The 15,219-nt window shown below is 35.8% G+C and overlaps 1 protein-coding gene across 1 annotated transcript; it reads left to right on the top strand.

Annotated features, from left to right (window-relative positions):
* Positions 1-1,595: 1,595 nt before the first annotated feature.
* On the top strand, positions 1,596-12,122 carry rnpc3 (RNA-binding region (RNP1, RRM) containing 3). Its single transcript, XM_041277439.1, has 17 exons — positions 1,596-1,673; positions 1,936-2,107; positions 2,433-2,480; positions 2,892-3,004; positions 3,205-3,302; positions 3,897-4,021; positions 5,073-5,141; positions 5,432-5,571; positions 6,052-6,177; positions 6,755-6,891; positions 7,035-7,208; positions 7,552-7,646; positions 7,739-7,797; positions 8,185-8,317; positions 8,509-8,584; positions 8,885-9,220; positions 11,120-12,122. Exons 2-15 carry the CDS (start codon positions 1,943-1,945, stop codon positions 8,575-8,577), a joined length of 1,551 nt encoding a protein of 516 aa, XP_041133373.1. The 5' UTR covers positions 1,596-1,673; positions 1,936-1,942; the 3' UTR covers positions 8,578-8,584; positions 8,885-9,220; positions 11,120-12,122.
* Positions 12,123-15,219: the final 3,097 nt, after the last annotated feature.

The raw sequence follows: 15,219 nt of genomic DNA on the forward strand, positions 1-15,219 counted from the left end.
TCTCTCCGTTATCGTGAGAGTGTAACGCATATTCCACACACTATAGCATCTTAGGTAAAATGCCTTCTCATTCTAAAAAGCTGCACTATATATATATATATATATATATATATATATATATATATACTATCAAGTTATATATGATATATATATTATAACATTGACAGAAACAGAACATTGACAGAAACATATAAATATAACCTCCAGGATTGTTACATTAATTAGGTTATTTTACTTTTGCGCTTAATGTGAAAATAAGTCACATTTGTGTCATTGTGTTTTGCTAGTCCCCATTAGGCATTTGAGTTTAAATGTAGTTTTCTCTTAGGAGAGAAATTCCCATTCAAAATTCAAATGAATTAATATTCAAGCATGACTGCCTTGCACCTGGTTTGCCGTCATTCCCCGCTCTCTTAATTTGTTTAAGTTTTTCATATATTCCTCTTTTAAGGCACTTTTTGCACTTGTGCTATTTGTATGTCGTGTACACTGTTTTACATCTTATGGATTGTGTACAGTATTAGTGGATTCCACTTACCTTTTATATGGCAGATAATATGTTTAAATCCTGTCTATGTTAAAAAAAAGTATGAGATAATGTAAATAATGCACATAAAATAGGGAGGAAGAATTTGGTCTAAATATATTTGCACTACAGCGCACAGAAAATGCTTAACTTGGTCCACTTGATCAGATCAGCTAAACTAATTAAACGAATCTTCTAATTTTGTTCAGTTCCTGGGGATTTTCTTAAATGTGAAAGTGCACTGTTAACCCATTAAGTGCCATTTAACATCTCATCTGCAGGATGGATCACAAGGAGGTTAAGTGACTTGCTCAGGGTCACACAGTTAGTTAGTCAGTGGCAGAGGTGGGATGTGTCAAATAACATAAATATAGCTTGTGTTCTGATTGTTATCAAAGAAAATGCCATTTCGTTCTTAATTGGTTAAACATCATCATCATAATAATAATACGTTATGTGCCGTATTTGCATTGGGGAAGCATTTGGAAGTGTAATGTAACCGTATAAAATGTCCATGGTAATTTTTATAAGGGCTGCAAAGTTGTAATAGAAGTTTAAAACGCCTAATAAAAATATCCATTATTATTGGGTGATGTAACAGACAGATGGAACGTAAAGAACGAAGTTTGCACGTGTATAACCACATTAGCAAACAGACTAACGTAGTCTCTAACTTCTCAGGTCTTCTTTCTAACCACACACACAAAGGGCGTCTGTTTTCAGAGGGCAATCAATACATGAACTAGTTTAATTTATGATCCCAATGAGTTGATCTATGTCCGGGACGCGGAATGAGCTGATCAACGTTTGAAAAGCGGATATCGTGAGGTTAGCAACGCTACTACCAGTTAGTCCAGACATGTGGTTACCGCCCTATTGGACTGAACATTACTACACTGCGATTGACCATGCGTGACAACAACGCATGGCGCTCTGAATTCTCCGCATGTGATCACCTTTAGCCAATTACAAGCAACGCTCAAATTTGCAGGTGATTGACGTGCATTTCACACAATAGGTTTACTAGTAAGGTTGTCATGACTGACGTCATATCCAAAGACTAACCAATCTGAAAGTTGTTTGGCAGCGGAAATGTTTGCATGCAGGAAGTGCTTGTTCTTTGAGCTTTTACAGACAAGAACTACAAGTACGTGTTTGTTCGTTTTTAAACGTATGCATTTAATTTGGATAATGATTAGTATGCCACAATAATTGTTCAGCTATTGACTTTTGTTTCCTTCGGAAATGGCATGGTTTTAAAATGTAGCTACGCCTTTTTTATATGTAGAAGTGCCGTAGTCTTGTAACATAATTGGGATTTAATGTAAAACCTATTGTTACTGTTTATATTGAAATATTTAACAATTCATTATTAACTGCTTTTTATCTGATGATGCGTTTGTTTGTAGAACAACCATGGCTCAGATTATGCATAAGGAAGGTGACGTGGTTCATGCGAAAAGAAGTAAAACACTGATTGTTCGCCACCTGCCCTCAGAACTGACTCGGAACGAAAAGGAAGATCTCCTGAAATATTTTGGTGCTGTTTCAGTTAGAGTCTTTTCAGATAAAGGAAGATTGGTTCGTCTTTTACGTTGTTTACTATATGTAATTCTTCGTGCTTTCTAGGTTATCATGTATTGCTACTACCGTATGTTTCTGTTTACAATTAATAATAATAATAATAATAATAATAATAATAATAATAATAATACGTTTCCGAGAGTCAATAATACATTACTTTTTTAATATGTGACTGTATAGAATTGTGTTGTCAAATGTACACGTATTTTAAATCACAAAGCAATTGACTATACAACAAATTAGAATAATAAAATCATGCTTGAATCCTGTAACTTGATAGATCCTTATATGTACAACAGTGTTTTTTTCTTGTTACATGTAGAAGCATACTGCTTTTGCTACTTTTGCTGGAGAAAATTCTGCTGCTAAGGTAAGTGGTAGAGCAACAGTAAAATTTAAGTTTCTCTGCTACACGTGCACTGCTGCATTATAAGTGTATCTATCTGCCTATAATTATATATAATATACACACACACACATACACACACACACAAACATTCCTTTTGTATCGAAGCAATTGTATTCTGAAAAAGCGGTATGTTCTGACCCACAACCCCCTCTTTTCAGGTATAATTCAAAAAGTTTTTTTTTTTCCTCTGGAAAAAAAATGATTTAAGTGCTGTAGGTGTCTTTCCTAATGTAGATTTATGTTAATGCATCTGAAAAGCAATGGAGCTATATAATTTATGGTAATTATGTTGTATTAACCCATACAGGTGTTAAATTTTTGCACAACTTAAATTTGCATCTCAGCATTTTATTTATTTTTTTTACATTTTAGGCACTTTCTAGATTGCATCAATTAGAGATCCTTAACCATACCTTGGTGGTGGAGTTTGCAAAGGACCAAGAAAGTGGTCACCTGCTGAGTCAACCACCAATTTCAGATAAAAGGTAAACACATCCATTTCACTACAGCAGAAGTTTCTAATCTGTGGTCTGTGAGTAAAGTAATGCAACTGCATCAGTCACACTCCTTATCCATTAATTGGCTGTCCAACACTCGGTAGGGAATACCAACAAAGTATTACTCCATAAATGAATGTGACATCTGCAAAATGTTTCCCTGTTAAGTGTTTTTATTTAACTTGTAGTTTCATCAATTGTCTACCAGTTTCAACGTTTACCAAAAGAAAACCTGTTCTTTCTTTTGGTGTCTTCGTAAGCGGAATTTACTTTTACCCTACCGAGGGTAAGTGTCTGTATTTTTACATCATCATAATGAAATGTTAGGAGTTTGCAATGTAATATATATATATATATATATATATATATATATATATATATATATATATATATACACACACACACACACATTCTGATTGTATGATGCGTTGTCTTGGCATGATATGATTGCAAATTAAATATCTGGCAGGTAGGGAATCAGTTACCTCGTGACTGATTGTTTGAGGAAGGAAAATTGGGCATTGGTTAGTATTATTGTCATTTGAAATGTTTGTTTGTGTTTGATGCAAATTCTTTCCCTCTGTGTATCGGACTAAGTTATTTTAATCCTGGACTCACAGCTAAAACAGAAGTAATCTTATCCAGGAAGTGTATTTAACATTAACATTGTTAAATGTTTCTATAACAGTACATTTGTCCTGAAGTTGTATTGAAATATCTTCCCACCCTTTTGTTAAAGAATTATTGCAGATTAGGTATCTTGTTTGTGCCAGTGTCCTTGCTAATACCTTCTTAAGGAAATGCAACAAGATGGATATATACTGTGTGGGTGTAATATATATATATATAATTTGCTCGTGTGGTGTTTTTTCTTTTTTTTTTTCCTCTACTAGATTACATTTTCCTCCAAACCCTTGTCTGAAGTATTTATATCCACCACCTACAAATGGTATTTTGGCAAATATAGCAAATGCCATGGCTAGTGTACCAAAATTCTATGTACAGGTAAATAAAGATGTTCTATATTTCTACAGTCATTTTTCATCTTAAGTGAATATTTACTGTTGGTAAATGAAAGTACAAAACATTTTTTGTAACAGTCTTAAACAAATTATAATATGTTTTGTGCTGAAATAGGATTTTGCATACAAAAAACAATTATGTTTTGCTATGGGATTTATAATTCTGTGTTTATGTAAAAAAAATGTATTTTTTTTTTTATATTTGCAAATCTGTAGAACTGTCTAGGGATATGAAGGACATTCCTTTACACACTTACTTTTTAACTGTAAAGTCCCCTGCCTTTAAATAGGCCAGCTGTTTGCTTACTTGAATGTTTGTTTTTGTTTGTTTTTTTTTTAATTTGGTTCATAAACAGTATTGGCATGGTAAAGCACTACATAGAACCAATCTGTTGAGTTGTTTTCAGTTTAATTTAGATTGCTATGTTAAAGAATGCAAGTTCAGCAAAGTAAACAGGAAAGGATGTATGTTGCGTCTCTTGGTGCTAGAGTGTAGGAAGCGAGGCAGTGTGATGTCTGCGTTGAGAGGCTTTGTATCAAGCATTTTTTTTTCCCTAGCTCTGATTGCACAGTATTTATTTATTTGTTAAATTATGAAATGTAGAAAAATAAAATGAAACCAATTGTATAATACACATGACAGCATGAAGACTTATGATCTAAACAAGGGTCTATACCAGTCCTGCTGAAATGTGACAATGCAATTCTAAAAGGTACCTGCATCCCCTGAAGCGCAGGGTAGAAAAAGAGATGCAGCAATGATGAATGGAATAAATCCCAGAACATGAATCTAAAAAGAGTCAAAGCTTTCCTGCCTATATGTGGCAGTGGTTCTCAAGAACAGGCTTTGGGAATGCTAACAATCTTTAAACTGTACTTTTAGTTTCAAGCAGGACATACTTATTTTACATCTGCACAGCGTACTGTATGCATAAAACACAGCTGTGATTATTGAGCTTCTGTTTATTTAGTGCTTAGTTATGTTGTAGTTTTATCGTGAGTCCATGTCACACCTGTGCGCTCTTGTATTGCAGGTACTTCACTTAATGAACAAGATGAACCTGCCCAGTCCATTTGGGCCTATTACTGCTAGACCTCCTCTGGTAAGAAACACCTATTGAATGTCAACAAGGCCTGCAGCCACGGAGTTGGGGGGGGGGGGTACGTGGGTGCACAAGTAAAATACTATGTAACGTACATCAAAATGTACCAAGAGTGGTGATTGTTGTTCATACATTTTTTAAAGAAATACAGAATATTAAAACCATCTTCTTGTAACAAATGGGTTTGAAACAACACAGTTAGTGGATGGTTACATGATCAGTAGAAAGTTAACATGTTCTAGAACATACAGTAAAGTGTGTGTGTGTGAAGCCTGTTTTTTCTCTTTTAGTATGAGGAATTTGTTCCTGCTCCTCCCCCACCCATGCCCCCTCTGCCCCCCGAAGAGCCCCCTCTGCCTGAAGAAGAGATGGAGTTCTCAAGTGAAGAAGAATCGGAGTATGAGAGTGAAGATGATGAGGAAAAAGAAAGGTTAGGTACACTTCTATGAAAACACCTGTAGTGCAAACAATTGTTTTATTTATTGCTGTTTGGAGAAGTCTTTAGCTGTGAAATTAACTAGCATTTTTGGTCTTCTGATGTTCCCCCAAAAGTTACACCTTGCCATTATAAATGCCCCCCCTCTGGCATTTTAACTAGTGGATTGTCACCATTTTCTTAATTTATGACAATCACCCCCTGTTTAAACTTTCTGATTTGCTTTTTAGATTAAATAGGTAAGACACTACTATGGCTTTTGGAGAATATTATACATGTATTAGTAAATATAGACAAATGTACAGTATACACTAGATTTATACAGCACTGCTCCTGGATTTGCAATGTGCAGGTCAATAAAAACAGCAACATATAAGATATGTCTGGTCAAACAATTTTTGGAGAGATAATATAAATGTCATGGTTTTATAGCTTTTTGTCTTCTAAATGTGTTTAACTTTTTATTCAATAAAGAATGGTGAGACTGATGGGACTGGCAAATCAGCCATCCAAAAGGCCCCAGAGAAAGAAGCTACTGCCTTCAAGAAAGAAGCCCAAGTTAAAGGACTTGCTCTATGTGCCCAAACCAGATTCTCACAGGTATTACTTTTTTATTATTCGTTATTTCCCAGTGCAGGGGTAGGAGCATGACATTGGTATGAGTCTGTCATTCTGAATCTACAATTTAAGAGAAATGATTTATCGCCCTCACTCCCATTCCCCTTTCTCACTTTCCAAGACCGATCCCATAACATCTTTTAACCTGAGGTGCTAAAAGATGTATATATTTTTTATGACCATCTGATATGTCAAATGATAAGAAGCTTAGTAAAGCTCTTTGATTGATGAGGCAATTCACTGCAGACTACTTCTTTTAATCTATAACCTGTAATGATAGATCATATTGCCAATACTGAACACCACAAAGCTGGAAACATATATTTTCAAAACTCATGCTAGTGTTTAAAAAGAGGAAGGTGGTTGTGGGAGATGAATCTATTTTTAATGAAAACAAGTGGTGCAGTTTTACTTTAGTCACAGAATTGAAAATACACAATTACACTAAATATATGGTAGCTTGTAGGATACCTTTAGTACAAAACTGCCATTTTACAAACAAATTCTGAAAAGCTTTATATACATATCCATGAATTGTAACTTATTTTTCTTTTGTCAGTTCCCATTCTACACTTCAACCATCTGATGTTTTTGAACAACCTCAATCTTGTGAGCAAAAGAAAATCGAGTTTCACATTTCAGCAAATGTGTCTGGTATTCTGGAAGGAGGATTACTTCAGGAGGAGAATAGACATGGTAATCTCTACAAAGTCTCAAATTTTAATATGTTAATTGTTTGAAATCATTAACTAGTCCACTGATTAATCAAATCAATCGTTAGTAACGTGACAGAAGAGATGTTACAGAGAATACAATAACACTGTGTTTGAAATGCATAGAAACTACAGAGGTGGAGGAAACAGCAAATGTGGAAGAGGGTGTAGGGTTTGGAAAGATCTACCCACCCCTCTTAACCAATGACCAGGAGGAAGGTGGAGATGAGGATGAAGATGATATCCCATCAGAATTCATATCCAGACGAGAGCTAGAGAAAGGCAGAATCTCAAAAGAAGGTGAATAGGGATAACATTTATTGTCTTTTTTTTTGTTTTTCTTTTCAGTGGCCTGCTCTATTCACCTAGACTCTTAACATTAGCAGTCTAGCAAGTTTTTTTTTTTTTTAATTTTAAATTAACAGATTTTGCGTAATTGATATGTATCCTGCGAACCACCAACACCCTTCTAACAATATATGCAGCTTTATTTTGGGGTTAGATATTTATTTTGTTGTAAAGATAATTGCATTCACACTACAACATGTGATTTACTTAAATAGAATAAAAATGCATAACATGACTTTTGCTATTGTAGGGGCAATTGCTACTCGTTTAAACTGCTATTAACTTGTTTTAACAGAAATCAAAAGACTGTCTGTGTATAAAAAATATGAGCCTGGAGACCCGACATGCAGGCTTTACGTCAAGAACGTTGCCAAGCAAGTCGAAGAAAAAGTATGTTATTTATTATTTTTGTCTATTTTGCGAAAGACCTTGAAATCTTAACATACAATTTCAATGTAGTATTACTTATTTTTTCCCACCAGGACTTAAAGTATATCTTTGGAAGATACATAGACTTCTCCTCAGACACTGAAAGAAACATGTAAGTCTCGCAGACAGCAGTGTTTTTTTTTTGTGTAGTGGATCCATTATTTATTATAGCAACCAAGTCGCACTGTTAATTTAATTGAAAAAATAATTGATATTGCAAAAACTGTCGGAAGCCATAATAGTAGTACAGTATTTTCATGTTAGATTTTGAATTGCCACATTTTTTCAATTTATCAGTTTTGCGTTAAGCATATGGAAACCTACATAGCAGTATGTTATTCAATTAAGTCATTCGACTTTATGAAGCAAAATGTGTTAATTCTATAGGGTAATGCAGATTTTTTTTTTAGCAGTAGGTGTACATGACCTTATTCTAGCAGTTGGAAGTGCTTGGCACAGATTTTATTTTTATGTAAATGTTTTCTTCTCTTCCTTGTAGGTTTGATATTGTTTTAATGAAAGAAGGTCGGATGAAAGGACAAGCATTTATTGGACTACCCAGTGAGAAAGCAGCTGCAAAGGCTTTAAAGGAGACAAATGGATATGTCCTTTATGATAAACCAATGGTGGTTGTATCCTTGTTTCCCCCCCAAAAAAACTACGCACACACACACAGCCATTCCAGGCTTTATATTGGCTTAAATATTCTAAAAATAGTCAGACTGTATTTACATTCAGGTGCTAAAGTAATGTTGGGCTTTTTTTTCTTAAATATTTCTTGCATTCTTGCTGTGCGTAATTGTTGGCCTTAATTATAAATCAGCAATTTGCCAGGTCTGCAAAGCCGAAACAAGATTCAACAGATGCCAAAAAAGGACAAAAAAAGTATTAAGGATTAGGTGAGTAAAAGAGAATCTTCAACCAGTAATGAAGACTATGGCGTCCCCCCCCACCCCCCAGAGTTTTGTGTTAGGGTCCGTAGAAGTTGCAGTTTACTCAAAACGCATTAGTTTTTTCTACTTACTAAAATGAATATGCCCAGTTTTGATAGCTGTACTGTCATACATGGTTTGAACTGTTGTAGCAATTGTTCTAATCCTTGATTTTAGGACATTTAAAGACTTCTACTGGATGTGATTATTTTAAATGGTGGGGGTGGAACAATGCAAGCATTGTTTAAGTAAAATGTCTTTGTTTAGAAAATGCTCCTGTCAAGTCACTACCAGTACAGTCTTGAAAGGCAAAGAAAAGTGTATCCTTCCAGTTGCATCATATCCTTTCCATATGTTAGTGTTCTCAGAATTTTACAGACTCGTTTAAATGCCTACACCTTTTATTTTGAAACTGTTACTGACCTCATGTTTATTTACACACCAACACAAGGCTAGTAGAAAGGTGCTGTCAAATTGCTTTCTAGTGTACCATTCAGGAATGTATTGCTTATAGCCTTAAGCATATATAAAAACTTCCAGTGAGGCCTGCACTCCTGTGCCTATGCTATGAAGAAACAAAGAAACAAACCTCAGCTTTGAAAGGTAAGTTGAAGGAAATGGTATTGTGTGTGTGCGTGTGTATATATATACACACACACACACACACACACACACACACAGTGGTTTGCATAATTGTTCAGCCCCTACCAATAATGTCACATTTTGTTGAATTACAAATAATGTATGCACAGTTTTTAAAACTTTTTTTTTTTTTTTATTCAAAGCTGTAGTGGTTTAACTGAACACTGTTATATGAGGAGGAGGTTAAATGTCAGAAAAACTTGCAACGCTTTAAGTCAGTACTTGGTAGAAGCATTTTGCAGCAATTACTGCTGAGTCTTTTTGGCTAGGTCTCGACTAGCTTTGCAAAGTAGGATAGTGAAATGTTTGCCTATTCACGGGAAAATTGCTTCAGTTCTTAAGTTTGTTGGGGATCGTCAATGGACTGCAATCTTCAAGTCTCACCATAAATTTTCGGTTGGATTCAAGTCCGGACTTTGACTGGGCGTCTCAAGAATATTTTTTCTCTTCTTGTTCAACCACTCCAGTGTGGCTTTGGCTTTGTGTCATTGTCCTGCTGAAATGTGAATTTCCTCCCCAGTTTCTTCGCTGACCCAAACAGGTTTTGCTCAAGAATTTGCCTGTACTTTGCACCATCCATTCTCCCCTCTATCCTGACAACCTTCCCAGTCCCTGCTGAAGAGAAGCATCCCAATAACTTGATGCTGCCACCACCATGTTGACTTACGACTTGGCTTATGCCAGATGTAACGCTTGGAGTTTAGAACCAGAACGTTCAATTTTTGTCTCGTCTGCCCACAAAACCTTTTTCCACATGTCTGCAGTATCATCTACATGATTTTTACAAACTTCATCGTGCTTTAAGATGAGGCTTTTTGAGTAATGGCTTCTTTCTTTCCACCCGTCCATACAGGCTAGTTTATGTAGGCACCAGCATATTGTTAATGTGTGAATACTGACTCCCATCTCAGACACAGAACTTTGCAGATCTCTCAAGGTCATTGTTGGCTTAGGAGTGACATCCCAAACCAGTTTCCTGCTTGCCCTGCTGCTCAGTTTGGGAGGGCGATCTGATCTGGGTAGTATGATCCATTTTCCACTTCTTAATGATGGACTTCACTGTGCTGAGCATGATAATCGGCACCTTTTGGAATTTTCTTGTACCCTTCTCCTGCTCTGTGCCTCTCTACAACTTTATCCCTGACTTGTTTCGAAATCTCCTTGGTCTTCATGGTTGCTTTGTTGGATCACTATGAGTTGCAGCTTGAAGGTCTTTATATACCTGAGGGAAATTATCTACAAGTTAAACCACTTTGAGTACACACAGGCTGAAACCATTTCACAAATTTTGTGACCTTTCAAACAAATCATTTGGACATGAGCTGATTTTAGAGCTGCAGTAGCAAAGGGGTTGAATACTTATGCAACTGGGATTAATCTGTTTTTCTCTAAATCTTACTTCTTTATATTCTGTGTGCATTTTTTGCTTTATCAATGTGGAGTAGTTTGTATTAATTCTACATGTAAAGTCTAATTTGAAAGTGTAGTGGTGCCAACAAAATGTGAATACTTCTGCAAACCATATATATATATATATATATATAATATATATATATATATATAATATATATATATATATATATATATATATATATATATATATATATATATATATATATATATAAAAAAACACAATAAATAAAATATAACATTTCACACACTTGTAGTCAAAAGTTTACATACCTCAATAGAAAGTTGTAATTTCGCTCAACAAATAGGCTAACAAATACATGTTAGCCTAAGTGCAAAATTTGGGGGGTGGTAGCTGGGCAGCTTACTTTAACATCTATCATCATTAACCTTCTATATATATACCCCAATCTCACACTCCTCTGTCTAGTGTTTTCTCTTAATTTTCAGCATGAACCAACTCCATTTCATATCAGGAAACCTCCCTGCTGGATTCTCCTCAAGAATATCTCATTCATTTCTCCAATGGAAACACAGTACTGTCTGCTTCTTCTAATGCAGGCTTCTCCCAGCAACCAGACCTGCTGCCCCAGCATTACAGAGATCAAAATGCCCACGCCAGCAGGCTCAACCTCTGGAGCAGCTATTTTATAAGGCTTGGCCACTCGCCTAACTTAAAAACCGACAACAGTATTAACATTCCGGCTGGAAGCAATAGTATGGCCTTGTTCAATATTTATTGTACCTTTTATATCTGGTACACCATGCTGCCTGCTTCTCAAGCGCACTTCCGCAAACACGATCACCCAGAGCTTCAGGACAGGTGGCAGCACAGCACACCTCTCCAGTTATGGTCACTGTCTCCTCCCAGCACAACAACCAGGAGATGCAGCCGAAACAAATCCCACCCTTCAGTTTCATAAACAACATTTTCGAGGACATGAAGCCCGTCATTCACCCTTTCACTGTCTCATTTGCTTCAATTAATACACATGGACAAACAGGTCACTTCCAATCTCTCAAGCCCAGTATTCGCCACTCCAGTCATGGCCGCCGTCTTGGTTCAGCACTTCTGGTCCTCACAGCTGACATTCCCACTTACAACCTGGCATCAGCCGTCCTCAATGGTCCATAGCACGCACCTGTAGTCAGAAATCAAGTCCAGGGAACACATATGGCTTCTATTTTTGATACTTTTGCAACATTAAGGGCTAGATTCTCAAAGCTCATTAATTTATTTTTCTGAAAGAACATTTTCAAGTACAGATCCATTCCCCTGACCTCGCACTAGGGGGGTTTTCAGTGAGTCAGGGGACCCCTGGCCACGCTATCCTTTGCAGCTCATGCGCTTATTCTACCTCCCCACGTGAGGCGCTGTCCTTCCTTCGCTCGGGACATGGCCCGTTTTACGCTCCCAGTGCTCAAGTCCCAGACTAACCCATCTCTCTGTCTGTTGCAGGTTCCCTGCAGGATACCTTCCCGCTCACGGCTTCGGAGGCCAGCACCAGACTAGTCAGGGAACCCTTTACCATCTCTCCTTTTCAGTCCTAAGCTGTTGGATTATTCCTATCACTCCGAGTAGCGCCTCTGCTGAGCAGAGCCCTTTTATATGTTTTCATATCCTCAGGAACGTGACCTTTGAACAAGCTCTGTCCTCGGCAATAGGAGATCTCCGTTGATTGTCTTGTACTTTAATAGAAACAGTAGTTGAAATTGGGATACTCAAATGCTTGGAAATCTTCTTGTATCCTTCTCCAGCTTTATGCCAATAAAAATTGTTCTGCCTAAAGTTTTCAGATAGCTCTTTACTTTTTACCATATATATATATATATATATATATATATATATATATATATATATATATATATATATATATATATATATATATGTGTGTGTGTGTATATATATGTAGATTTTTTTTTTTTTTTTTTAAACACTTAAGCATGACAGTGCCTACATAGTTTTATATGAAGATGACACTGACCGAAATGTGACAATATCGACGACAGTCAATATTGGGGCATAAAGGTTCACATTTAAAATGTTTACTTATCGGTTATCTGACCAGGCTTTCAACCTTGCTGTTCTATGTAGAACTAGAGTGTAATGCAGTGTGTTCCATTAATCTGATTCCTGTTCTGTGGCAACATTTAATCATACGTTCCAGAGGGATAGTAAATATGAGTTTTACAATAAGATGTTAAAGTTGTATGACTTTCACAGTGGTAACAAGCTTCGACAGAGGTGAACATGACTGGATAGCAGCGTTTCTTAATGTTAAGCATTAATGAACTCTTCATGTGCAGTGGTGCCCTGCCCTTTACAATTGTATAAGATCATAACCTGACTTTTACAGGTCACTTTACTGAACATGTTCTGTGATCCATGGTGGGATGCATTTTTAGATGACCCAGAGATAATCTTGTTTACTGTGTAGCAAACAAAAGATGCGGTGGGGCAGGAAAGGGCAGTATTGTGTATTATTTTTCTGCAGCAGCAGCAATTTTGTTTTCCAACCTGTTTTTTTCCCCCCTTGTTAAAAAGCAAACGCTGCCATAATTTTGTTAAATATACTGAATATACCTCAAATTGTCAGTTACCATAATGCAACTGAAAGTTTAGAAAACGTGGATACAATATTGAGAACTATGTATTGTTTTATTGCTGTACCTTTTTAAACATATTTTAAAACCAGAAGTGAGTTATTTCTTGTTCATCACCTCATCCAGCTCAAGTCGCAGACAGTGAAGCTAGTGTTGACAGAGTTGAGTAAGGGGGAGGGGGGGGTTTAAATGGTTTGTTTTGGAAGTATAGTCACGAGAAAAGGAATAAAAGGAAATATAAAAGTTTACTTTGTGGTTGCAGTAAGTGACTCGCATTAATCTTAATGACTAAATCAGACAATTTATGGTTCTACTTCTAGAACGTTGATGTTTTGATAGTTTGAGAAGTCCAAAGAAAATCATGCAAGTTATTTTTATTAAATGTTGTGGTGGTGGTTTGTTTATTTATTAACTACAATTCCATAATACATAGGGATTGTGTATTTTTTTTATACTAATTTTAGAGGGTAGAATTGGACACAGGGTTTAATAAAGCAGATACTTCTATACAAGTAATTTGGCAAGCTGGTTTTATCTTTTTTCAATACGTATGCAACTTTTTGTGAGGTTTAGACAGTGGTTTATTTAAATATTCCTACACATGAACAGATGGTGTTGAGCATTAAACTGATTTCCAGAATTAAGGTTTAATTAAAATTAAAGATGTCTGTCCATATTACTCGCAGCTGTTCATATCTGTGAAAGTTGTCAACATACAAGTCTATAACACTGCCAGAGCCTTCCACTTTTAAGTATTCTCACCCTTGTCATGTTTGGTTCTGTATAAAAACATTTTGCCAAACTTTAAAAACATATTCTAAAGGTCCAGTAAAATGTAACTGTTGGTTTTACCTTAAATGAAAACCAGCACATTATTTAAAGGAATACTTTCTATCCTTGGCATTTGCATAGTATTTTTTTATGATTACCATCCCATAATACAGGTGATTCAGAAGTCGCTGGAAAAATTAGATGAATACATTTAGTAATGGGTGGACAGAGGAGTTTTGAATCATTTTTTAATCACATTCGGACCATATCAAACTTGTGTATATGAATTCATGTGTCCATCCTGTTTATCCAATAGCTTTTCAATCCTCCTGTTTTAAGTAGTGTCTGCTTATACACCTAACACTTTTTAAAATGTATTTTTATTTTTTTGCCCCCCCTCCCCATCTTTTATATAAAGTGCACGATTAAACAGTTATGGAACTGGCTTAGTGTCATCTTTCTATACAATCCAAACTGGAACCTACCTGAAACAAAATATCTGACTTTTAATTTGTTTGTTCATTGCTGCATAAGATGACACTTCTCACAAGATTTGAGCCAACCTTTCATGCTGATACTGAAATGATTTACAATATGACTATTTTCCTGTCCCACACGAACATGGATGTGACACTGCGGACTGGCCTTCCTGCTGGCAGGTACTGTGATGTCATCTCCAGATAGAAGGAAGGTGGAAGGTGCACTGGGAAGCAGATTTCTGTCGGAGGAAATGGAGTGGCTTGCTGCCAGATAAGCAACACTAATGAAAATCCATTTGTTGCGATTCATGTTAATGCCAAATTAGAAACTGCTAATTAAATCCACACATTGTTTCATTTGCGGTGGTCCATATGTCCTTGCAAAACAAACTACCTGTGCCAACTTAATGAAGTTTTTCTGGTGTGGGTTTGTAAATATATATATATATATATATATATATATATATATATATATATATTTTTTTTTTTTTTTTTCTAAAAACACTTTTATGCAAAAAAACAAGATTTGAAAGTTATTGGGGGAAATTCATAAAGTATTGTACTCCAAAGTGTTAGCACAATAATTTTCAGAATGAAAACAAATGGCAAATGAATACTATTTAGAAAGAAAATCGATCATGTTAATACTTACAAGCCCCTAAATAATTTCTGAATAGTTTATTTGTTGTTTAATAA

This window comes from Polyodon spathula, chromosome 18 (assembly GCF_017654505.1).
Source record: "Polyodon spathula isolate WHYD16114869_AA chromosome 18, ASM1765450v1, whole genome shotgun sequence".
NCBI lineage: Eukaryota > Metazoa > Chordata > Actinopteri > Acipenseriformes > Polyodontidae > Polyodon > Polyodon spathula.